General features: G+C 34.9%; 1 protein-coding gene across 2 annotated transcripts in view; it reads left to right on the forward strand.

Annotated features, from left to right (window-relative positions):
- Positions 1-26,880, forward strand: part of LOC129010613 (solute carrier organic anion transporter family member 1B3) — a 103,224-nt gene that overhangs the window by 21,702 nt on the left and 54,642 nt on the right. For both annotated transcript variants that reach the window (XM_054445101.2, XM_054445102.2), the window contains 3 exons: positions 20,565-20,706; positions 23,949-24,081; positions 26,527-26,648. In XM_054445101.2, coding sequence (XP_054301076.1) covers positions 20,565-20,706; positions 23,949-24,081; positions 26,527-26,648 — 397 coding nt within the window. The remainder of the gene's footprint in view (positions 1-20,564; positions 20,707-23,948; positions 24,082-26,526; positions 26,649-26,880) is intronic.

The following is a 26,880-nucleotide window of genomic DNA, read 5'->3' on the forward strand; positions in this document are numbered from 1 at the left end:
ATATATATGTAATTTATTTATCATCTATCTCTCTGTACCATAAATTAAGCTCCATGAAAACACAGGTGTTTGATTCACTGTTCTCTCTGGCAAACATCAGTGCTCAGTGTGTATAAGCTGAATGACTGATGCAAGAGGTGGGTCCCTCAGTCTTGGGCAGCTCCACCCCTGTGGCTTTGCAGGGAACAACCCTCCTCCCAGCTGCTTTCATCAGCTGGCATTGGGTGTCTGTGGCTTTTCCATGTGCACAGTGCAATCCACAGTGTCAGTGGATCTACCATTCTGGGGTCTGGAGGATCGTGGTCCTCTTCTCACAGCTCCACTAGGCAGTGCCCCAGTGGGGACAGTTTGTGGGAGCTCTCGCCCCACATTTCCCTTCTGACTGCCATAGTGAAATTTCTCCATGAGGGCTTCACCCTTGAAGCACACCTCTGCCTGACATCCAAGCGTTTCCATACATCCTCTGAAATCTAGGTGGAGGTTCCCAAACTTCACTTCTTGACTTCTGTGCACCTGTAAGCTCAACACCATGTGGAAGCTGCCAAGGCATGGGGCTTTTACCCTCTGAAGCCACAGTCCAAACTGTATCTTGGCCCCTTTTAGCCATGGCTGGAGTGGCTGGAATGCAGGGCACCAAGTCATGAGACTGCACACAGCAGGGGGGCCCTGGACCAGGCTCAGGAAACCATTTTTCCATTCTAGACCTCCAGACCTGTAATGGGCGTGGCTGCTCCCAAGGTCTCTGATGTGCCCTGGAGACATTTTCCCCATTGTCTTGGCAGTTAACATTTGTCTCCTCATTACTTATTTAAATTTCTGCTGCCTGCTTGAATATCCCCCCAGAAAATGGGTTTTTCTTTCCTACTGCATTGCCAGGCTGCAAATTTTTCACACTTTTATGCTCTGCTTCCTCTTGAACACTTTGCTGCTTGGAAATTTCTTCCACCAGATACCCTAAATCATCTCTCTCAAGTTCAAAGTTCCACAGATCTCTAGGGCAGGGGCAAAATTCTGCCAGTCTCTTTGCTACAGAATAACAAGAATCACATTTGCTCTAGTTCCCAAAAAGTTTCTCATCTTTATCTGATACCACTTCAGCCTGGACTTTATTGTCCATATCAGTATCAGTGTTTTGATAAAAGCCATTCAACAAGTGTCTAGGAAGTACCAAACTTTCCCACGTCTTCCTGTCTTCTGAGCCCTCCAATTCTCTAAGAAGTTCAAACTTTCCCACATTTTCCTGTCTTCTTCTGAGTCCTCCAAACTGTTCCAACTTCTGCCCGTTACCCAGTTCCAAAGCTGCTTCCCCATTATCAGGTATCCTGTAGCAATGCCCCACTACCTCAGTACCAATTTACTGTATTATTCCATTCTCATGCTGCTAGGAAGAAATACTGAAGACTGGGTAATTTATAAAGAAAAAGAAGTTTAATGGACTCACAATTTCAAATGGCAAGGGAGGCCTCACAATCATGGTGAAAGGCAGAGGAGCAAAGGGACATCTCAATGGCAGCAGGCAAAAGAGTGTGTATAGGAGAAATGAGCTTTATAAAATAATCAGATCTTGTGAGACTTATTCACTATCACAAGAGCAGCATAGGAAAAACCCATCCCCATGATAAACTTAGCTCCCACTGGGTCCCTCCCATGACACATGAGGATTATGGGAGCTACAATTTAAGATGAGATTTCAGTGGGGACACAGCCAAAACGTATCACTATTATAAATGACATCTTCTTTTCAAATTAAGTTTATGTGATAGATTACATGAATTGATTTTCATACATTGAACCAGCCATGCAAATGGGAATAAATCCCATTTGATCATAGTATTTAATTATTTTATGTTTCATGTATTATTGAATTTTTTTACTAATATTTGTTGAGGATTTTTACATCTATGTTCATGAGTGATATTGGTCTACATTTTTTTGTTATTGTAATATCTTGGATTTTAGTATCAGGGTAATGCTGGCCTCATGGAATAAGATAGAAAGTATTCCCGATGCTTTTATCCTGTGAAGAAGGTTATATACAATTAGTATAACATGTTTCTTAAATGTTCGGTATAATTCACCAGTGAAACTATCTGGGACTCATTCTTTCTGTTTTTTGTTTTGTATTGTTTTTTTGAGATGGAGTCTCACTCTGTTACCCAGGCTGGAGTGCAGTGGCGCTGTCTCAGCTCACTGCAACCTCTGCCTACCAGGTTCATGCCATTCTCCTGCCTCAGCCTCCTGAGTAGCTGGGACTACAGGCACCCGCCACCATGCCTGGCTAATTTTTTGTATTTTTACTAGAGATGGGGTTTCACTGTGATAGCCAGGATGGTCTCGATCTCCTGACCTCAGGATCTGCCTACCTTGGCCTCCCAAAGTGATGGGATTACAGGCGTGAGCCACCACGCTCGGCCCATTCTTTCTGTTTTTGAAGGTTATTACTTGACAATCTAATTTCTTAAACAGATAAAGGCCTAATTCAGGTCATCAATTTTTTCTTGTAAGAGTTTGAGTAGATTGTTTATTTTGGGAAACTGGTTGATTTAATTTAGGTTATTATAATTGCAGGTATAGTTTTTTCATATTATTTCATTATTATCCTTTTAATGTCTGTGGGATTTGTAGTGGTATCCCCTCTGTTATTTCTGATATTGGTAATTAGTATTCACTCCTTTTATTTTCCCTTAGTTAACCTGGTTAGAAGCCTATAAATTTTATGGATCTTTCTAAAGAACAAGTCTTTGGTTGTTTACATTTTCTCTATTGAATTCCTGTTTTTAATGTCTTTGACTTATGTTTTAATTTTTATTATTAACTTTCTTCTTCTTGCTTTGAATTTCATTTGCTGTTTTTTTCCAAGTTTCCTAAGGTAGAAACTTAAATACTGATTTTAAATCTTTCCCCTTTTCTCATATATGTATTCAGTGCAATAAATTTTCCTCTAAGCATTGCTTTTGCTACCTCCCACAAATTTTGATGAATTGTGTTTTTATTTTTATTTAGTCAAAATATTTAAAAATTTATCTTGAGATTTCCTTTGACCTAAGTGTTACTTAAAAATGTGTTATTTAGTCTCTACATATTTGGGGATTTTTCCAGTTATTTCTGTTATTGATTCTACTTTAATTCTATTGTTGTCTGAGAACAAATGCTATCACTTCTTTTTGAAAATAAATTGGATAAGATATATTTTATGGCTTAGAATGTGGTCTGTCTTGGTGAATGTTCCATGTGAGCTTAAGAATGTCTGTTCTACTGTTGTTGGATGTAATACATGAAGTTATAAAGTAATATATAGATGTTAATTATATCCAGTTGATTGATGGTGTTATTAAGGTCAACTATTTTCTATCTGTTTCTGCCTGCTGGATTTGTTCCCTTCCCACAGAGGAGTAATTGATGTCTCCAACTGTGATAGTGTATTCATCTATTTCTCCTTGCAGTTCCACCAGTTTTTACTTCATAGAATTTGATGCCCTGTTGTTGGGTGCATATATGTTAAGGAGTATTATATCTTTTTTGAGAACTGATGTCCTTATTGTTCTGTAATGCCTCCTCCCACCTTTTTTTTTTAAAAATCAATTTCTTTTTGCTTTTCTTTTTTTTAAATTTTATTATTATTATACTTTAAGTTTTAGGGTACATGTGCACAACGTGCAGGTTTGTTACACATGTATACCTTTTTTTAACCTCTGGTAACTTTCCTTGCTTTGAAGTTTGCTGTGTCTGAAATTAATTTAGCTATTCCTGATTTCTTTTGATTATTGTTAGCATAGAATATTTTTCTCCATCCATTTACTTTTAATCTATATGCGTTTTTATATTTAAAGTGGGTGTCATGTACACAACATATAGTTGGCCTTGTTACTTCATTTACTGTCACCTTCTATCTTTTAGTTGGTGCATTTAGATAATTGATGTTAAAGTTCATTATTAATATACAGTCATGGAACATTAAATGACAGGAATGCATTCTGAGAAGTGCACTGTCAGACAAATTTTTTAATTTTGCAAATATCATAGACTGTACTTACACAAGCCTAGATAGATTAGCCTGCTAGACACCTAGGCTATATGTTATAGCCTATTGCTTTGAGGCTACAAACCTTTACAGCCTGTTATTGTACTAAATACTGCAGGAATTGTAACACAATAAGTATTTTTGTATCTAAACATAGAAAAAGTACAGTAAAATATGTGTTATAATCTAATGGGACCACTATCATATATGCAGTCCACTGATAACTAAAATGTCATTATGTGGTACACGACTTTAGTTGAATTAATATCTACCATACTTCTTACTGTATTTCTATCTGTTCTTCTTTGTTTCTATATTTGTATTCCACTCTTTTTGTGCTTTTTGTGGTTTCAAATGAGCATTTTATATAATACCATTAATATTTTTTCTCCTTTCTTAGCATATATGTTATATTTCTTCTTTGACTTATATAGTAGTTGCCCTGGTGCTTGTAAGATATATTTACAACTATTTCAAGTTTACTTTCAAATTACATCATACTGCTTCATGGGTAGTGTAATTTGCAAAACAAATTATTTTTATTCTTCTCTCCCGTTTATTGCATCATTGTGTCATTCTTTTTATTTTAGTGTAAGCATACATAATCAAATACATTGTAGATATTATTATTTTGAATAACTGTTATTTCTTAGATCAATTACGAATTTAAAAAACTTTTTAATTTACCTTCACTGATTTTCTGCAGTGTCTCTCTGTTTTTGTGAAGTTTTGAGCTTCTGATCTATATTATTTTCTCTTTCTCTAAAAAACTGCTCTTAACATCTTGCAAGGCAAGTCTGACGAGAAATTCTTTTAATTTTTGTTTATCAGAGAAATCCTTATTTTTCTTTCATGTTAGAAGATAATTGCACAGGTTTCATAATTTTAGGCTGTTGTTTTCTATCAATGCTTTACATATTTTTATTCCACTCTTTTTGTGCTGGCATGGTTTCTGAGAAGTCAAATGCAATTCTTATCTTTGTTCCTATATAGGTAAGGATAGGTATTTTATTTTCCCTCTGGTTTCTTTTGGGACTTTTTTCCCCTTGTCTTTGATTTTGTGTAGTTTGAAAATGATATTCCTAGGTGGACTCTTTAAAGCATTTATTCTGCTTGTTTTTCTATGAACTTCCAAGGTCTGTGGTATGTTGTCTGACATAAATTTGGGGAAATTCTCAGTTATTATTGTTTCAAATATTTATTCTGTTTCATATTCTCTTTTTGGGGTGTCCCTATTATGTGCATGTTGCTACTGTTGTGGTTATCCCTTAGCTTTTGAGTATTTTCTTCTGATACTTTTCTTTGTTCATTTTGCTTTTTACTTTTGCAGATTTTAATTGGTATATTCTGAAGCTCATATAGCCTTTTCTCAGGTATGCCAAGTATACTAATATGCTTGTCAAAGGAATTATTTATTTCTGCTACAATATTTTGATCTCTACCATTTGTTTTTGGTTCTTTCTTAGAATTTTTATCTCAGCTTAAATTTCTCATCTGTTCTTGCATACTGTCTCTTTTACTATTACAGCCCTTAGTATATTGCTCATAGTCATTTTAAATTCCCAGTCTGCTAATTCCAACATCTCTGCCATATCTGAGTTTGGTCCTGATTCTTGCTCTGTCTCTTCTAATTGTGTTATTTGCCTTTTAAGTGAGTTGTAATATTTCCTTGATAGCAAGGGAGGATGTATTGGGTAAAAACCTACTATACATATGCCTTCAATAATGTGTTGTTAAGGCACAGTCTGGAGAAGAGGCATCCTACAGTTCTAAGCTTAGGTATCAGTCTTTGAATGAAGCTCTGACTCTGGACCATAAATTTCACAAATGCTTCTCAATTTTTTTTTTTTTTTTTTTGAGATGGAGTCTCACTCTGTTGCTCAGCCTGGAATGCAGTGGCGTGATCTCAGCTCACTGAAGCCTCTCCCTCCCTGGTGCAAGCAATTCTCTGCCCCAGCCTCCCAGTAGCTGAGATTACAGCCACCCAACACCACACCCAGCTAATTTTTTTGTATTTTTTAGTAGAGACGGGATTTCACCATCTTGGCCAGGCTGGTCTTGAACTCCTCACCTTGTGATCCACCCACTTCATCTTCCCAAAGTGTCAATTTTTAAAAAAATGTCTTTCTCCCTAGGCAGGATAGGATGGCTAGAGTGGGCTGGAATTGAATATTTCTCTCTGTAATATGGTAGGCTAGAACTGGCAGAAGTTGGGTATTTCCTTTACCTCAGGTCAGTTAAGCTCAGATAACACCAGAGCTTATAAGGCTGCAATTAATTAGTTTTTCCTGAGGGCAAGTCTCATAATCCCTATTAAAAACAAAGTCTTCTGACCTATTTCAAAATGATTCCTTTCTCTTTCACTCTGCTAGAATGAGAAGATTTTTCTCCAACATTTACTATAAGATCCAGGTCGAGCTCCTGAAGAGAAAATCATCAAAAAATGGGATCCTTGAATTGGCCCCCCTGGAGTTATTAGCCCTCAGACTTGTCCAACCTGAGGCTCTAGCAATTCAATTATAGTACATTTTTTTTTCTTTTTTACCCTAGCACTATTTCCTTTCTGGTTTTTGTTTATGAGTTTCTGCTCCAGGAAGCTGTTACTCCTTATATTTACTTTGTCTCTCCATCTCCAATCTTGGAGACAGTGGTTTGCCACACGTCCTCATCTCTTTTATGGATCCAAGAATCATTGCTTTTTCAGTCGGTTTAGTGTTTTACTTGATGTTAGAAAAAAAATGGCGCCCTCCAACTTTCTTTTCTGCAAAAGTAGCACCCAAAAGTCCCAGTATATTTTTTAAAATCGTATTCACTTATCTCATGTCTTATCAGTCCTAAACTTCTACTTAAAATTCCACTATAATTTCTTAATTAATACACAAGTTATTTAAAATAAGATTTGTCCCAAATATATGGGGATTCTTATTTAAAAATGTTTTCTACCAGTGCCTGCCATAATTGCACTGTGGCAGATATTGTCTGTATGATACCTACTTTTTGAAGCTTGTTGAGTTCTCTTTTTCTTTTCAACTTTTATTTTAGGTTCAAGGGGTACATATGCAGGTCTGTTACATAGGTAAATTGTGTGTCATGGGAGTTTGGTGTACAGATTATTTCAGCACTCAGATAGTAATCATAGTTACCAACAGGTACTTTTTTAGATTTCACCCTTCTCCTACCCTCCACCCTCAAGTAGGCCTCAGCATCTATTGTTCACTTCTTTGTGTCCATGTGTACTGTTGGGATTTTTTTATGTCCAAATATATCATCAATTTTTGTAATTCTCCCTCATGTACTTGAGAAAAATTCATATTCTTTGAATTGTTGGATGTAGTTTTTTTTTTTTTTTTTTTGAGACAGAGTCTCACTCTTTCACCCAGGCTAGAGTGCAGTGGAGCAATCTCGGCTCACTGCAGCCTCTGCTGCCCAGGTTCAAGTGATTTTCCTGCCTCAGCCTCCTGAGTAGCTGGGATTACAGGCACATGCCACCACGCCTGGCTAATTTTTGTATTTTTAGTAGAGACAGGGTTTCACCGTATTGGTCAGCCTGGTCTTGAACTCCTGACCTTGTGATCCACCTGCCTTGGCCTCACAAAGTGCTGGGATTACAGGCATGAGCCACCATGCCCAACCGGATGTAGAATTTTATATGAATTTTATATGTATCTAAGAGGTCAGTCTTGTTAATTGTGTTATTCAGATCTTTTATGTTCTTGCTGATATTTTGACTGCTTGACCTATCATAATTGAGAAACAAAGATATGTTGAAATTTCCTCTAGTGACAATAATTCTACTGACTGTTGTTTATATATTTTATACCTATTAAATCCATTATTTTATAATCATTGTATCTTTTAGGTTGATCTACTTATATCAATATGTAGAAACCTCTATCCATAATGATGTTTGTGTAAATCTATTTGGGCTATTATTTATACAGCTACAAGATTTTTTTTTAATTGCTTCTTATTCTTTTACCATCATCAACACTTCCTCATGAATTAGGAATACCTGTTATCAAGATCGCATATTTGGATTTTTCAAAAAATATCCAGACTGAAAAATCTCTGCCTTTAAACTAGCAATTTTGTCCACTGACGTTTATTTTATATAGAAGACTTGTTTCTACTATCTTAGAATATTATGCCAATTTACTCCCTTCCCTGTTGCTTTTTAATGTTTCCTTATACTTTTTCAATTGATATATTTATCTCTCTTATAACAAGGCAAATACTGTAGCATATTGCTATGGTCTGAATATTTGTACCGTCTCTGATCCAAAGGTAGAGACTTTGAGAAGGGATTAGGTCATGAAAGCAGACTTCTCATGAATGGGCTTAGTGTTTTTATAAAAGAGACCCCAGAGAGCTATTTTGCCCTTTCCACTGTGAGATTACTGTGAGAAGATGACCCTCTTCCTGCTGCTGTCCTGATCTCAGACTTTTCAACCTCTGGAACTGTGCCAAGTAAATTTTTGTTGTTTATAAGGTACTCAGTTTTGTTATATGATATATTTTGCTATATTTTTAATAGAAGCCCCAAACATACTAAAATACATGTTCTCATGTTCTTTGATATGCCTCTTTAACCTTTATACTCTCTGACACTATCTCGATTTTCCATCTAAAATTTTAAATTTTAGATATTATATCTATTTTCTTTCCTTTTCTATTTTTTGTCTCATTTTTTAAAAGACAATTACAAAATTATCAAGTATTTTATTCACCTTGTTTTACAAATCTCACACAATATCTTTAGTATTTGATTCTTGTTTTATTGAAGTATATCTTCTGAATTTGATTTCAGTGTGAATCTTTACATGCCACACTTTTGAGACCTTATATGCTCAATAATATATTTCCTTATAGTTGAATGACTATGTGGCTAAATATAAAATTACAGTTTTAATATTCTCTTACCTCAATACTTCAAAAGTATTATTCATCCACGGGGCTCATGCCTATAATCCCAGCACTTTGGGAGGCCGAAGTGGGTGGATCATGAGATCAGGAGATCGAGACCATCCTGGCTAACATGGTGAAACCCCGTCTCTACTAAAAATACAAAAAAATTAGCTGGGTGTGGTGGTAGGCACCTGTAGTCCCAGCTACTCAGGAGGCTGAGGCAGGAGAATGGCATGAACCCTGGAGGCGGAGATTGCAGTAAGCCGAGATTGTGTCACTGCACTCCAGCCTGGGCAACAGAGTGAGATTCCGTCTCAAAAAAAAAAAAAAGTATTATTAATCTTTTGTACATCCACACTTACTGTTTAAAATTGATATGCTTTCTTTTCTGAAAGACTTCAAATTTTTTTCTTGTCATTGATATTCTTATGTTTTACTAAACTTTCTCCATATATATGTGTGTCCTTATGTCTTTTGTTGGATGTTCAACAGGCACGCTGAATCTGAGGTTTTCATATTTTTGTTGAATATTGGAAAATTTGCATTTATTTTTTATTTTAAAATTTTCTCCTCATCAACTTATTATACTCCTTTTAAGGAATTCATTATTAAGTTATTGTTAATTTTAATTAAAATCTTTGTATACTTTAAACATATATATGGTATATAAGGTGTGTATATATATGTGTGGGGGGGTGTGTGTGTGTGTGTATATATATATACACACACACACACACCTTAAACTTTATATACCTTAAACTTAAAGATATTTATATATACATAAGTTCAAGGTATATAAAGATACCTTACTTACATGTATATATGTATGTATTTCCAAATTTTTAAATAAAATTTCTGACCAGGGGCAGTAGCTCCCCCCTATAATCCCAGCACTTTGGAAGGCTGAGGTGGGCGGATCACTTGAGGTTGGGAGTTCAGGACCAGCCTGGCCAAGGTCGTGAAACCCCCTTTCTACTAAAATACAAAAATTAGCCAGGCATGGTGGCATATACCCCTATAGTACCAGTTACTTGGGAAGCTGAGACAGGAGGATCACTTGAACCTAGGAGGCAGTGGTTGCAGTGAGCCGAGATCACACCATTGCACTCCAGCCTGGTTGACAGAGCAAGCATCTGTCTCAAAGAAAAAAAAAATTCCATCTTGCATTAATTGATAACCCCCAAATCATTCAGGAGCAGATTGTTTATTTTCCATGTATTTGTGTAGTTTTAGGGGTTCCTTCTGGAGTTGATTTCTAGTTTTATTCCACTATGGTCTGAAAAAAATAGTTGATATGATTTGAATTAAAAAAAAATTATTCAGGCAGGCGCAGTAGCTCACGCCTGTAATCCCAGCACTTTGGGAGGCCAAGGTGAGCGAATCACCCGAGGTCAGGAATTCGAGACCAGCCTGGCCAACATGGTAAAACCACATCTCTATTAAAAATACAAAAATTAGCCAGGTGTGGTGGTGCATGCCTGTAATCCCAGCTACTCGGGAGGCTGAGGCAGGAGAAATGCTTGAACCTGGGAGGCAGAAGTTGCAGCGAGCCGAGATTGTGTCACTGCACTCCAGTCTGTGTGACAGAGCGAGACTGTCTCAAAAAAAAAAAACACACCATTTCTATCCCTGCTAAGTTTCAGAGATGGATTCATTGCTAGCCAAGGTGATGGAAGCCGTTTTATTGTCCAGCAAGACTTAGACTATGTCATTGAGCTCACCGGGCTGATTGTGACCCTATGTACAAGGTAGCCACATGGGAGAAGCAGATCTACACATACTGTCAAGGTGGTCTTGTACGATTCTACAAGCTTTCTGACCTCTGACCTCTTGGAAAGAGCAGCCCCAGTTAGTGAAAAGGTTTGACCCTGATCAACAATGAGTGGAAACATCATCAGTCCTTAATGTCTTGGGCGCCCCTTGGAAATCACAGAAAGTCAGCCGTCCTGGCTATATGGGACTCTCATCCCAAGACCTACTTTGAACTGAATAAGAAGCTCACCTGTGACTACTGCATTTGTCTCAACTTCTCCTTGTATAAACTTACCCCAGCAACACAGGGCAAGGATATAGATGCTTCAGTTTGTTGTTTTGTGTTAAATGTTTACAAGGACCTCAGAACTAAAGCCTATTCTCTGGAGGAAATAAAGAAAATATGTTTGGAGGTGACTGAATAGAAAAAAAAAAATATTGAGATTTGTTTTGTGATGTATCATATGATCTACATTAGAGAATGTTCCATGCGTTGATGACAAGAATGTATATTCCGCAGTTCTTGGGTAGAATGTTCTGTAATATCTGTTAGGCTCATTTGTTCTAGAGTGTAGTTTAAGTACGTTGTTTTTGTTGACTTTCTCTCTAGATCATCTGTCTAGTGCGGTCAGTGAAGTTTTCAAGTTCTCCACTATAATTGTGTTGCTGTCTACTGATTTCTTAGGTCTAGTAGTAATTGTTTTATGAATCTGGGAGCTCCATTGTTAGGTGCATAAAAATTTAATCTCTTTTTGTTGGATTGATTCTTCTATCATTATATAATGATCTTCCTTGTCTTTTTTTTTAAACTGTTGTTCCACTCTGTGGAAATGGAAATCAAAAAGTGAGCAGGAGCTATTCTTATATCAGATAAAACAGACTTTAAAGCAACAACAGTTACACATATTTATTTCACATATTCCAATTTTTTTTCATTTTCATAGCTTACTTCTTTTGGTAACATTCACTCTATTTTCATTTACTACGACATTGTTTTCCTTTATATCAAAGAGAATAGTTAGAATAGTTCTTTCAAAATTCTGGTCAGTGATTCCAACATATGTGCCATCTATGGGTTGGTTTTTGTTGATTGTCATTTCTCGTGAGACTATCTCACATTTTCCTGGACCTTCCTATGTGGATAATTTTGAACATTGTTATATGCTTCCAAAGAGTGTTATTCTTTAGTTAGTTAGTTTCTTTGTTTTATAAGGTATTTAACTTTGTTGACCTGGAATTGCAAACTATGTCTTGGTGTTTTAATCAGCTCAGGCTGCTAAAACAAAAACCATCAACATATGTATTTGAAGGATATGCAAACATTCGGTCCTTAACAGATGGTAATAAAAACAATGACAATGAGTGAGTTTGCCCAGAAAAAGTATGTAAAGTAAAAAGAGAAGAGTGTCTGAAACAAATCCCTGGAAGAACAGGGGATAACCAGAATAACATAATCCACGGATACTTGGGAGGAATGACGCAAAAAATAGGATTTGAGTTATGCAAGCGTAGTCAATTCTAAGCTTCTACTAGAAAGGACACAAGGGAGAGTTATGGGAAATAGAAGGTTCAGTGGGGCAGGGGAGTTATTTTTTAAAATAAAATAAACTGTAGAAGCTTAGAACTGTCTTCTGACTGTAAGTCCAGAAATTTTACCGTATTACACTAATGAACAGCTTGCCGTGACTGGAGGTAGATAGAGACTTTACCTCTTACCTCGATGCCGGTTGTCTCTTCCTGCCAGTGACACATTAAAATCTATCTGACAATTATGTACATTTGTATCTCTGTTTTGTTTTTATTTGAATGAACTTAAAGCAGAGAGCTGGAGGTTGGTAGTTCACAATTTTAATAAAAATAGAAATTTATCAAGCTTACTGTGAAGCTAGCACTTCATGTTCCTGGAGGCATTTAGAAAGCCTCACATATGCCCAGGGTAGTAGATTCACTTGTAAAACACCTGAGAAGACCATAAGCTTTTACCTAAGGCTGATCCTCAGGCTCAGCCCAAGGCTAACCAAAGGTGGAAGAATAAAAAAAAAAATAGCTAAAATAAAAATTTATAAGAAAAGAGTTATGGACTGAATATTTGTGCCCTCCTTGCTGATTACATATTGAAACCCTGATCCCAAGGCGTTGGTATTTGAGGCCTTTGGCAGGTAAATAGATCATGAGAGAGGAACCCTTCATGATGGGATTTGTGCCCTTAGATAATGTGAGAGAGCCAACTAAATTTTTCCCTCCCTGTGAGGGTACAAGTAGAAGTTAGCTGTTTTCAACCTAAAAGAGGGCCTTCACCAGAATTCAATTATGTTGGCCCCTTGATCTCAGACAACCCAGCTTTCAGAATCATGAAATATACATGTTTATTTTTCAACCCATTTAGTCTATAGTAATTTATTATAGCAGCCTGAACTGAAACCAAAGTTCAGTGGCAACCTTAAGCAGGCAGAATACAGAATCATCAAATTTTAAGATAGGCCAATTGAAAATTTCAGTCTGAGAGGCAGAAAAAAAATATATATAAGAAGAAAAGTGAACAAAACCTAAGGACCTGTCAGATACCATCAGGTGAAGCAGCATACAAATTACAGGGATTTCAGAAGGAGACTAGAGAGAGAAAAGGGAAAAAAGAATATTTGAAAAATGGGCTGGCTGAGAACACCACAAATTTGATGAAAGACATAAATCTCAATAGCCTACAAGCTTAAGGAACTCCAAGTAAAAAAACTGAAAATCACTTTGAGATATTTTGTAATCAAACCATTAAAAGTCAAAATAATAATAATAATACAGAATCTTGGAAGCAGCTAGAATGGGAATCATCATGTACAAGTGCTGTCCCATAAGATTAATAACTGATTTCTTATCAGAAACTATGGAGACCAGTGGATGATATATCTAATAAGGGGCTGATATTCAAAATCTACAAAGAACACTTAAAACTCAATCATAAGAAAATAGCCAATTATAAAATGGGAAAAAGATCTGAACAGATACCTTACTTATGGATGTATACAGATGGTAAATAACTATATGAAAACATGCTAAACATAATATGTCAATAGTGAATTGCCAATTCAAGCAATGAGCTTTCATTACATACTTATTAGAGTGAGTAACATTCCAAACACAAAAAATGCCAAATGCTGGCAAATATGAGGAGCAACCAGAATTCTCATTTATTGCTGGTGGGAATGTAAAATGGTAGAGCCACTTTGTAAAACAATCTGATAGTTTCTTATGAATCTAAAGACAGGCTTACTGTACAATCCTGCAGTCATAGACCTTAGTATTTACCCAAATGACTTGAAAACTTATATCCACATAAAAGCCTGCACACAAGTGTTATAGCAGCTTTATTCATGATTGTCATGACTTAAAAGCAACCAAGATATCTTTCAGTAGGTGAATAGGTAAACAAACTGTGATACAGTCAAACAATAGAATTTTTTTTAGTGATTAAAAAGAAATGGGACATCAAGTCGTAAAAATACATGGAAAGACATCCAAAACATAACTGTAAGCAAATAAGCAAATCTTAAAATGTTATATATTGTAAGATTTCAAATATATGAGATTCTGGAAAAGAAAAATCTAAAGAGAGGAATGTGCTCAGTAGTTGCCAAGTGTTTGAGGAAGAGAGGAAGAAAGAAAGAAACACAGTGCAGAGGATTTTTAGGTAAGGGAGACTATTCTTTATGATACAGTAATGAAGACCTATCAATATACATTTATCAAAATCGATAGACTGTACAACACACCAAGTGAACCCTAATGTAAAATATGCTCTCCAGTTAATAATAATGCATCAAAATTGGTTCATCAGTGTAAACAAATGTACCACACCAATGGAAGGTAAACATAATAGTAGGGGAAACTATGTATGGATAGAGGGAATATGTGGAAGCTTTCTGTAATTTATGGTCAATTTTTTTTTTGTAAATCTAAATTGCTTTAAAAAATAAAATCTATTAAGTATAATAAAAAATTTTCAAGAAAATACTAGCCAATTAGTTCCAACAGCACATTTAAAAGATTGTACACCATAACAAAGATGGATTCATCCTGGAAATTTAAGCATGATTAAATACATGAAACTCAAAGGAATGCAATACATTAAGCAAAGAAAAAGCCACATGACCATCTTACTAGATGCATTTGACAAAAATCCAACACACTTTCTCAATACAAACACCCAGAAAACTAGTAATATAAGGGACCTCTCTCAACATGATAAGGGCATTTATGAAAAATCTTCAGCTGGCATCATATTTGATATTGAAAAACTGAAAGTTTTCTCCCTGTAATTAAAAACAAGACAAGAATACTCATTTTTACTAACACTATTCAAGATTGTTCTACAAGTTCTAGCCAGATCCATTAGACAAGAAAAAGAAACAAAAGGCATTCAAATTAGAAAGAAGGAAAACTGTCTTTATTTACAGATAACATAATTATATGTAAAGAAAAGCCCGAAGAATCCACAAGAAATCTACTAGAGCTAATAAATAATTAAAGAAAAATTACATAGTAGAAAATCACACACACACACACACACACACACACACATACATTACTTGTGTTTCTGTACACCAGGAATGAGCATCAAAAAATAATTAAAGGAGTAAATCCATTTATCATAGCATCTCAAAAATATATATAGGAACAAATTTAAACAAAAGGTTAAAAAAAATCACACACCGTAAACTATAAAACGTTGCTTAAAAAATTAAAGACCCACATAAATGGAAAAACATCCAGTGTTTATAGACTATAAAATTTAGTATTTTTGAAATGACAATACTACCCAGATTTCTGTATAGATTTACCACAAATTCTATCTAAATCCCAACAGCCTTTTTTTTTTTTTCTTGCAGACATGGAAAAATCAATACTGAAAGTCATATGAAATGGTGAGGGTCCCCAAATAACCAAAATAATATTGAAAAAGTAACAAAGTTGGAAAAAAAAATTTTTAAACTTTTATTTTAACTTCAGGGGTACATGTACAAGTTAGTTATATAGGTAAATTGTGTGTTGCAGATGTTTGATGTACGGATTATTATTATTATTATTATTATTATTTGAGACGGAGTCTCGCTCTGTCGCCAAGGCTGGAGTGCCATGGCGCGATCTCTGCTCACTGCAAGCTCCGCCTCCTGGGTTCATGCCATTCTCCTGCCTCAGCCTCCTGAGTAGCTGGGACTACAGGCTCCCACCACCACGCCCAGCTAATTTTTTTTTTGTATTTTTAGTAGAGATGAGGTTTCACCGCATTAGCCAGGATGGTCTCGATCTCCTGACCTCGTGATCCACCCGCCTCGGCCTCCCAAAGTGCTGGGATTACAGATGTAAGCCACCACGCCCAGCCGATGTACAGATTATTTTATCAGCCAAGTAATAAGCATAGTACTTGATAGGTAGTTTTTCTATTCTCTGTATTCTCCTAACCTCCACCCTCAGGTAGGCCCAGTGTCTATTGTTCCCTTCTTTGTATCCATATGTACTTAATTTTTTGTTCACACTTATAAGTGAGAACGTGCAATATTTGATTTTCTGTTCCTGTGTTAGTTTGCTTAGGATAATGGCCACCAGCTTCATCCATGTTGCTGGAATACAATTGCTGGGTTGAATGATAATTCTATTTTAAGTTCTTTGAGAAATTGCCAAAGTGCTTTCCACAATGGTTGAGCTAATTTACATTCCCACCATCAAGGTATAAGTGTTCCCTTTTCTTCACAACCTCACCAGCATCTGTTATTTTTTGACTTGTTAATAATAGCCATTCTGACTAGCGTGAGATGATATCTCACTGTGGTTTTGATTTGCATTATCATATTTTATTTATCTATTCATTTGTCAATGAACATTTTAGTTGCTTCTACCTCTTGGCTATTGTAAATAATGCTGTGATGAACATGGGTGTGTGAAAATCTCTTCAAGATCCCAGTTTGAATTTCTTTGAATATATACACAGAAGAAGGATCGATGGCTTCTATGGTAATTCTGCTTGTGACTTTTTTGTGGAAACTCCAAACTAGTTTTCATGATGGCAGCACTATTTTACATTTCAAACAACAAACACAGTGGATCCAACTTTTTCACATACTTATTAACATTTGTTATTTTTCTTTGTAGTGAGTATTCTGATGAGTGTGGGGTGATAGTTCATGGTGGTTTTGATTTACATTTCCCTTATGATTAGTGATGTTGATCATCTTTTCATATGTTTATTGGCCATTTATACGTCTTGTTTGGAGAAATGTTTATTCAAGTCCTTTGTCCATTTTTTAATTGCATTATTTGTTTTTTGTTGTTGTTAAGTTGCAGAAGTTCCTTATATATTCTGGGTATTAGCCCCTTATTAAATATAGGATTTGCAATTATTTTCTGCCATTCTATAGATTAAATTTTCATCTTGTTGTTTCTTTTTATGTGCAGAGGTCTTTAAGTTTGATGTAGTCACATTTGTCTATTTTTCATTTTGTTGCCTGTGCTTTGGGTGTCATACTCAAGAAATTATTGACAAATCGAATGCTCTGAAGCATTTTCTCTGTATTTTCTTCTAAGAGTGTAAGGTCTTACATTTAGGCATTTAATCCATTTTGAGTTAGTTTTCACAAATGGTGTAAGACAATGGGTCAACTTCATTCCTTTGTATGTGGATATCCAGTTTTCTCAACATCGATTGTTGAAGAGACTGTTCTCTCCCTGTCATGCAGTGTTGGCACCCTTGTTGAAAATCACTTGTCCATATAAGCAACAGTTTATTTCTGAACTCTATTCTATTCCATTGTTTTATATGACTATCTTTATTTCAGTACACACCATCTTAATTACAGTTGCTCTGCAGTATATTTTGAAAACAGGAAATATGAAGCATCCAACTGTGTTATTCTTCAAGATTATTTTGGCTACGCAGGGTGCCTTTGGATTCTCTGTAAATTTTATATTTGTTTTTTCTATTTCTATACAAATGCTGGCTAGGTATGGTGGTTCATACCTCTATCCCCAGGGCTTTGGAAGTCTGAGGCTGGAGGATCACTTGAGGCCAGAAGTTTGAGACTAGCTCCAGCCCAAGCAACACAGCGACACCACATCTTTAAAAAAAAAAAAAAATTAGTTAGGCATAGTGGTGCACAGCTGTAGTACCAGCTATTCAGGAGGCTGAGGTGGGAAGACAGAGTCCAGGAGGTTGGGACTGCAGTGAGCCATGATCACTCCATTGTACTCCAGACTGGGCAACAGAGCAAGACTCTGTAAAAAAACTAAAAATTCAAAATTCAAAAAATTAAATCGCATTGAAATTAAAATCTGTAGATGAGTTTGGATAGTATGGATGTTTTAACAATACTAAATCTTCCAATCTATGAGAATGGAATGTTTCCCATTTATTTGCATTTTATTTATTTTGGTAATATTTAATAGGTTTCAGTGTAAAAATCTTCACTTTGTCATTTAAGTTTATTCCTAAGTGTTTTATCTTTTTTATGATCTAGTGAGAGTTTCTTAATTGCCTTTTGAAATGTTCATTGGTAGTGCATAGAAACACTTCTTAATTTTGAATGTTGATTTGTGTCCTGCAACTTTGCTAAATGTGTTTATTTTTTCTAAATTTTTTTGGTAGAATCTTTACATATAAGATGATGTCATCTGTGAACAGAGATAATTTTATTTCTTTTCCAATTTGAATGCATTTTATTTCTTTTTTTGTTTAATTTCTCTTCCTAGAACTTCCAGCAGTAGGTTGAATTAATATTAATGTTAGGAGTGGGCATCTTGTCAAATGTTTTTTCTGCATTAATTGAGATGATCATGTGGTTTTGTCCTTCATTTTGTGAATGTGATGTATTATGCTGATTTAATTTTGTATGTTAAACCATCCTTGTATTCCAGGTATATATTTTGCTGGATCATGATGTGATTTTTTTTTTAATATGCTGTTGAATTCAGTCTGCTAGTATTACGTTTAGGATTTTTGTATCAATATTCAGCAGGAATATTTTTCTGTAGTTTTCTTCTTTTCTGTCTTTATGTTATTTTGCTATTAGGGTAATTCTGGCCACATTAAATGAATTTTGGAGTTTCTTTCAAAAGTATTGGTGTTACTTATTCTTTAGGAGTTTGGTAAAATTCTCTAGTGAAGACATTGGTTACTGGTTTTATCTTTTTTGGAAGTATTTGATACTGCTTCAATGTCCTAATTATAGTTCTGTTCAGATTTTTAAAACTGAATCATAATTCAATTTTAGTAGGTTGTATGTTTCTAGGAATGTATTAATATATTCTGTGTTTTCCAGTTTGTTGGCTTGTAATTGTTCATAGTCATCTCTTAAAATTCTTTTTAATTTCTGAGACAGCTGTTGTAATGCCTGCTCTTTCAGTTCTAATTTTAGCTATTTAAGCCTCTCTGTCTGTTTTATTTTAGCTAAAGGTCTCTCAGTTTTATTGATATATTCAAAAGACCAACTTGGGTTCATTAATTTTTTTCTGTTGTTCTTGTTTATTTTCTATTTTATTTTTTCTACTCTATTGTTTAATATTTTCTTCCTCTCTTAATTTTGGGTTTGTTTTTGTTTTCCTGGTTCCTTGATGGTTTCAGTTATGTTATTTATTTGAGATTTTTCTTTTCTTAATATCAATTTATAAACTTTCCCTTTAGTGCTGCTTCCACTGCATCGCATAAGTTTTGGTTGCTTGTGTTTTCATTTTCATTTTTCCTCAGAAATTTTATTAATTCTTGTTATTCCTCCTTTGACCCATTGGTTGTTTAAGAATGAATTTTTTAATTTCACATATCTGTGGGTTTTCTTGTTTTATTCCTGCTTTTAAATGCTGGTTTCATTGCACTGTAGCAGAAAAGATACTTAATATAATTACAAAATTTTTAATTTGTTAAGATTTGTTGTGTGGGCCAAGGTGGTCTATCTTGGAGAATGCTCCATTTCTGCTGGAGAAAAGATGTATTCTGTTGTTATTTGATAGAGAGTGCTCTATTTGTCTGTTAGGTTAATTGGTCTATCATGTTCAAGTCATTTGGTTCCTATGATAGTCTCCCTGGTTGTTCTGTATATAAATGAATGCAGGATATTGAAGTATCATCATTATTATTATATTATTATGTTACTGTCCATTTTTTCTTCAGTCGTATCTATGTTTGTTTCATATATCTCATTGCTTTAGTTTTAAGTGCAGATCTATTTATAATTGTTGGCTCTTCCTGGTGAATTGATAATTTTATGCTACTATAATGTCCTTTGTCTCCTGAGGCAGATTTTGTCATAAAATCTAGTTTTTCTGATATAATTATGGACATACCTGCTCTCTTTAGGTTCCTGTTTGCATCGGATACCTTTGTCTGTCTTGGTACAGTCACTTGTGTTGGTCATAAAATTCCTAATTGCCTCCACAAAGTTCTGTTTTTCAGCTAGCTTCCTGAAAGTGCTACCTCTGCATGCACTGCCGTTCCCCTCCCAGTTAGCCAGTGCTATTCACATGGAAATAAAGGATAGCTCACCATCATGGCCATCTGAGAACAGTGTCTAGCTTCCTATAAATCAGTTAATGAAATTAGTTTAAAAATAGCAACCTTAACTATACTCTAGCAATCGAATGTTGTAACCAAGTTAGAAAATCATGCTTTAGTAGTGTACTGATCATAATATTATAGGGCTGAGAAGTTTCAACTTGTATAGGGAAAAATGTTTTTTATGATAAAAATAATGTTTTCAAGTAAAGAAAAACTTGTATAGGGAAAAATGTTTTTTATGATGAAAATAATGTTTTCAAGTAAAGAAGAAAAAATGTTTTAGTTCCATGTACCTATAAACATTATATAGTTCTTTGATTAACCAATTTTCCTTTTTTCTTCTATTGTTTTTAGATGTTCTTGGCAGCCCTGTCATTCAGCTATATTGCTAAAGCACTAGGTGGAATCATTATGAAAATTTCCATCACTCAGATAGAAAGGAGATTTGACATATCCTCTTCTCTTGCTGGTTTAGTTGATGGAAGCTTTGAAATTGGTAACTTTTTTTTTTCTATTTGATAACCATACTTGCATAAGTTAAAAAACAAACTGTTCATGCATGCTTTATATCACTGGGTCTAGACTAGGTGTAAATTTGTCTCTCATGGGCAATTTGGAAGTATGTTAGGACATTTTTGTTGCTATAAATGGGCTGGAGCAGGGAGGATGCCACTGGTACCTAGAGGTAGAGGTCAGGGATGCTGCCAAACACTGTGCAATGCACAAGACAGACTTACCAACAAAGAACTATCCTTCCCAAGATGTCTATAGTGAGGATGTTGAAAAACTCTAATCCTACACAAACTCATGGTTTGCAAATTAACTTTTTAGGAAACTTTATCTCCCTTGTCTCAAGGTGCCCCATTGTGAAGAAAGGTTGAGGGAGGACTATAATTCTTATGGTTTTAGGTGGAGGGACTGCATAGGAACAACCTACACTAGGTTCTACTGTTTAACTGTGTACAACATTGGGGGTTTAAAGTCTTTTATTTTTTTTGAACATTGAAGATATTGCTTTGATGTCATCATTTTAATTTGGATTTCTCCAACAATAGTGAGATTTTATATAATAATTCAAAATATTATATAATTGAAAATAATATATTTTCAATATAAAAATTTTTCTTATTTTACGAACTGCTAGCTCATAGCCTCTGCTAATTTTCCCTTTTTCTTTTCACTTTCTAATTATTTGGAGGGACCACCAAATCGTCTATTACATAGACTGCAAATATTTTCTACAATTCATGTTTCTATTTTAACTGTATTTACACAATGCTTAACTAATGACTAAAATGTAATTGTCAAAGGAAGATTTATCTCTTTATATAAATTCGGAATGTTTGTGATTCAGAGATATGACACTCTACATGTCCTTCAGTTGTTTACCTCCCAGGCTCAATGAAATAATCTAGAATTTTAGAATTGGAATGTTATTAGTTTTAACGTTCAATTCACTGTATGTCTATTTTTATTATGAAATTAATCCTTAACATTTTTGTTAAACTTTGCAACTATTTAACAGCAATTATTTGACCATCATTATCAGTTTGGTTTGTTATCTCTGTTTCTTGAATCCTGTGACTTCAAATCTCATCTTTACTCTTTCTGGAGTATACCTTCATATATAGATGACCCTCTGTATCCACAGGTTCCACACCCACGGATGCAAGTCATATTCAAAAAATATAAAACTAAAACATGGCCATATATTAATAAAAATGATACAAATAAAAACAACATAGAATAGCAACTATTTACATAGTATTTACATTGTATTGGAAGCATTAGAAGTTATCTAGAGACGATATAAAGCATACAGGAGGATGTTGATAGGTTTTATGAAATATTACATCTTTTGTTTGTTTGTTTTTGTTTTTTGAGGCAGAGTCTCCCTCTGTCGCCCAGGCTGGTGCAGTGCCCTGATGTCAGCTCACAGCAACCTCCACCTCCTGGGTTTAAGCGATTCTCCTGCCTCAGCCTCCCGAGTAGCTGGGATTAGAGGCGTATGCCACCATATCTGGCTAATTTTCGTATTTTTAAGTGGAGACAGGTTTTCACCATTTGGCCAGGGTGATCTCGAACTCCTAGCCTCAAGTCATCTGCTAGCCTCAGCCTTTCAGAGTGCTGGGATTACAGACGTGACCCTCCACATCCAGGCAATACTACACCTTTTTACCTAAAGGACTTGAGTATCCACAAATCTTGGTGTCTACAGAGCATCTTGGAACCAATAACCCATGGACATGAGGGATGACTGTAATTTTTTTTTTTTAGGAAGAATTGAAAATGTGGCATATTTTCTAAGCTCTTGCCTGTTGGAATATTTATTTTAGTATCATATTTAGTTGATAATTTGTCTGGGTATGGAATTAAAATTTCCAAATCCCTTTTTCTCAAAACATTAAAAATATTCATCTACTGTTTTATAACATTCAATGTTGTATATGAGAAATTATTACCACTGTAATTTTCATGCACTGATATGCATCTCTTTTTTATCTTTAAATATCCAAAAATTTACCAGCATGTATCCGAGACTCTTGCTCTTTCTACGTTATTTCTGCTGGAAAAATGTAGGAACTTTCATATGAAAGCTTACGTCTTCCTCTAACACAAAAACTTTATTTTCTGTTTCCTATTTGTTTCTTCCGTATTTTATTCTTTCTTTTCTTCTGAAACATGTATGAGATAAATAATACATTTTCTGGATATTTTTCCTTTAAAATTTTTTCCTCTAAATTTCTACCTCTTTTCTTTATGTTTCATCAATTTTCTCTGATGTGTGATGTCATCTTTTATATCAAGTTCTAATTTGTAAATTTTTAATTATATTTTAAATTTATAACAACACTTCATTGTTGTCTTATTATTTTTAGTCTGCCAGTTCTGATTCTATGGCTGCAACATGCCATTTTACCTCTAAATATACTAACAGGATTTTTTTTTAAAAAGTTTCTACTCTTTTTAGTTTAATATTGTTTAAGTATTTATTCTTGTGTTGCTTTATCTGCTGGTCCATTCTGGTGCTTGCTTTCGTGAAACTATTTTCCATCAGTGTTCAATAATTCTTGATTATTGTCTGTTCAATGTTATATATAAGGCTACAGATAAATCTGAATTGGTCTACTCTTATTGCTCTTCTTCCATGTTTTAATCTAAATAATTTATACTCAACATTACATCTCAAATAATGTATCCTCCAGGAAACTTTCACAAAGCCCCTAATTAATTTAAGCTCCTTATTTCCATAATCTAATAGCACATCTATCCATCTGTTTTATTTTATTACTAGTGTGTTTCTAGAGAACAAGTACCATGATTTTTTTTTTTATATTTCTGACTCTGAGCACTGTGGTAGGTACATAGTATAAATTTAAAGAATGCCTAGAATAAGTTTAAAATAGGCATGAATGATTATCTTTCCCTCAGATTAGGAAGACATTTTCCATTCCAATGCAATCCAGTAAACTCCAAATTTTCAAAAAAACTTTGCTTCTCTCATATAGCCAAATTACCCAAGTGCTTTCTTTGCATATAAAACCTATTCTACTTATTAATACTATACAACTTTTCAATGAGTGGTTTAATGTAGGGGAGTTCACCTTCACAATTAAATTACATGGTCTTTGAGGGAAGACACAATGTCTTGGGCATGTTTGCATTCATTTGGGGCATTCAGTTCTACTAGATACAAAATGACACAGTCATATCAACATAATTTTGTTCTTTTTCTAGGAAATTTGCTTGTGATTGTATTTGTAAGTTACTTTGGATCTAAACTACACAGACCGAAGTTAATTGGAATTGGTTGTCTCCTTATGGGAACTGGAAGTATTTTGACAGCTTTACCACATTTCTTCATGGGATAGTAAGTGTTAAACAGCTCTGAGCCATTTATTATCAGCTACTTGTAAATTAGCAGTAGAATTTTATTTTTCTACTTTTAAGTAGGCAGTTACCTTTTGAGAGGAATACCTATAGGTATGCATACAGAAATGGAGTATATTTCTTATATAATAGTTCATGTATTGCTTTATTCTTCATGTATTTCTTTATTTATCATGGCTTTTATAAACTTTTAAATAATAATATTATATAACATATACAGTTTTATATGAAATAAGTGTGTTATTAACCAATTTTAGTATAACATATGTATTTTATGTTTTTGCCTGTAAGATTTTGATTATCCTCTGTAAGGCTTCACAACTTCACCTGCTGCTGTACAGGTTTTCCCATCAGCATTTCACTGAAGCTGCTCTTTCTAAGGTAACTGTGTAGTTATGATTAGAGTAAGAAGCTCATATGAGAAAACTGAAAAATAGCAATAATGTAAATAAGATAGAAGTTTATTTTTAACATTTTTTAATGTAGCTAGTCCAAGGATGATATGATTCTACTTTTCATCACAGTGCTATGCCTTGCATGGCCTTGTCCTCTTGTTACAAATCGTGGCAATGTATTTCCAGGCAACAGGATAGAAGAAGAGAAGAACAAGAACAAAGAGTGCACACAGGCTGAACTCCAGGAGCATTTTCAGAAGCAAAACACTTTCACTGATTTCACATTTACCGGAAGTCAGTTACATTTTACACATGGATATATAGATGTTGGAAAAAATATACTTTATTCCAGGCTTCCATATTTCCAGCTAAAAAACCCAGCTTCTGTTATTATGGAAGGAGAGAAGAAAGGATACTGAAAGACAATGAGCAGTTTGTTAGAGACACCAATTCCTTAATGCCAAATCCAGCAATCATGCCTTTTGGTCACCATATTAATTTTGGTTTTTTTTCCCCCTACATTTGGCCCTTATAAGAACTTTCTTCTTAATGGTACTGCTCTAATACTCATCATATTCCACAATCTTGATTCATTTTTCTATTTTTGTGGCTTCTTCATCATGCCCATCTTTTTCCTGTGCTTCTGACACCATAATTTCTGTGTCCCATAATTCCCTCTAATCTTCTTAATATCTTATTCTTCATGATTTTTATGGAGAATATGCCTTAAATACAACTACCCCAGCTTCATCTTCCATTGCTCCCCACATTTGAGGACCACATTCTAGGCTTACAGTTCTCTAATGTGCCATAATATGTCCTATCTTTGCATCTGTTATTTCTACAGACTTGAAATATTTCTTCCTTTGTCTACCAATTAGAATTCTACCCATCTTCAATATTCATTTAATCTGTCCTTCACATTGTAAGGTTTTCTTTGATCTACCCTCACCTCCAAGAAAAGCTGATCATTTCTTTTTTTTTTTTTTTTTTCCTGAGACGGAGTCCCGCTAGCCGCCCAGGCTGGAGTGCAGTGGCGTGATCTCGGCTCACTGCAAGCTCTGCCCCCCGGGTTCATGCCATTCTTCTGCCTCAGCCTCCCGAATAGCTGGGACTACAGGCGCCAGCCACCACGCCCGGCTAATTTTTTGTATTTTTAGTAGAGACAGGGTTTCACCGTGTTAGTCAGGATGGTCTCAATCTCCTGACCTCGTGATCCGCCCACCTCGGCCTCCCAAAGTGCTGGAATTACAGGCGTGAGCCACCGCGCCCAGCCGCTGATCATTTCTTTTTTGTGGGTGTGTGACAACTCAGGACCTTGTATATTAAATTTACTATATCTTTGATTATATACATTTATCTTAGAGAGTGTGAAATTTCCAAAGTACAAATACTGTGTGTTTTATTTCTTGATCTTCATGTTTTATTTCTTGTTCTTTGAAGTTGAGCAAAATGCCTGGCACACTATATCTTGCCCTTAGAACTCACAGAGCACTTAGTATTTTTGAGCATCAGCATCTGTCCCTATTCCAGCTCCATCTGTGTTGTTCTTATTAAGTTTTTCCTCACAAAGTTGAAATGAATTAGAAATTTGTTTTTATTGAGTTTTGAAAAGTCAAGCACTTTGTGTGTGTGTGTGTGTGTGTGTGTACATGAAAGAAAATCAGACAGATTTACCATCTTTGATGGTAACTCAAAGGGATAAATAGACATAGTTAACAGATAAAAAAACAACAGGTGAAACCAGGATATTTCATATCTTGACCAGATTATAAGCACTCTTAGGATAATAGCAAGGTGATAACCCACTTTGTTCACGATGTATTGAAGTATCTTTCTTAGTGGACACTCCCATTTCACCCCCTCTCATCACCTGTTCTGAAATACATGCTGGGAAGTTGACAAACAAGATTCTGGTAATTTGGAGAAGACAGCAGTTCAAATAAAGGAGAAAATTTCTCTGTATTTCTGGAAAAACTGAAAATACTCAGTAGATAAGCAAAATGTTCAATCTAATGTTGCACTTATAGTTACAGGTATTCTAAAGAAACCCATATTAATCCATCAGAAAATTCAACATCAAGTTTATCAACCTGTTTAATTAATCAAACCTTATCATTCAATGGAACATCACCTGAGATAGTAGAAAAAGGTAAGAATTAATAGTGACAGTAAAACAAATTCTAGATTGATAGATTTAATCACATCTATAAAGTTTGTGATATTCTTTAGCAAAATTGATTTAAGAACAAATAGGAAGAACATTTATCCCTTGCATACAGACAAAATCATACTGTTAATATATGCAGTCGATTCTTAAACAACACAGGTTTGAACTGCACCTGTTCACTTATATGCAACTTTTGTCCAACCAACCAGAAGGA

This window comes from Pongo pygmaeus, chromosome 10 (assembly GCF_028885625.2).
Source record: "Pongo pygmaeus isolate AG05252 chromosome 10, NHGRI_mPonPyg2-v2.0_pri, whole genome shotgun sequence".
Classification (NCBI taxonomy): Eukaryota; Metazoa; Chordata; class Mammalia; order Primates; family Hominidae; genus Pongo; species Pongo pygmaeus.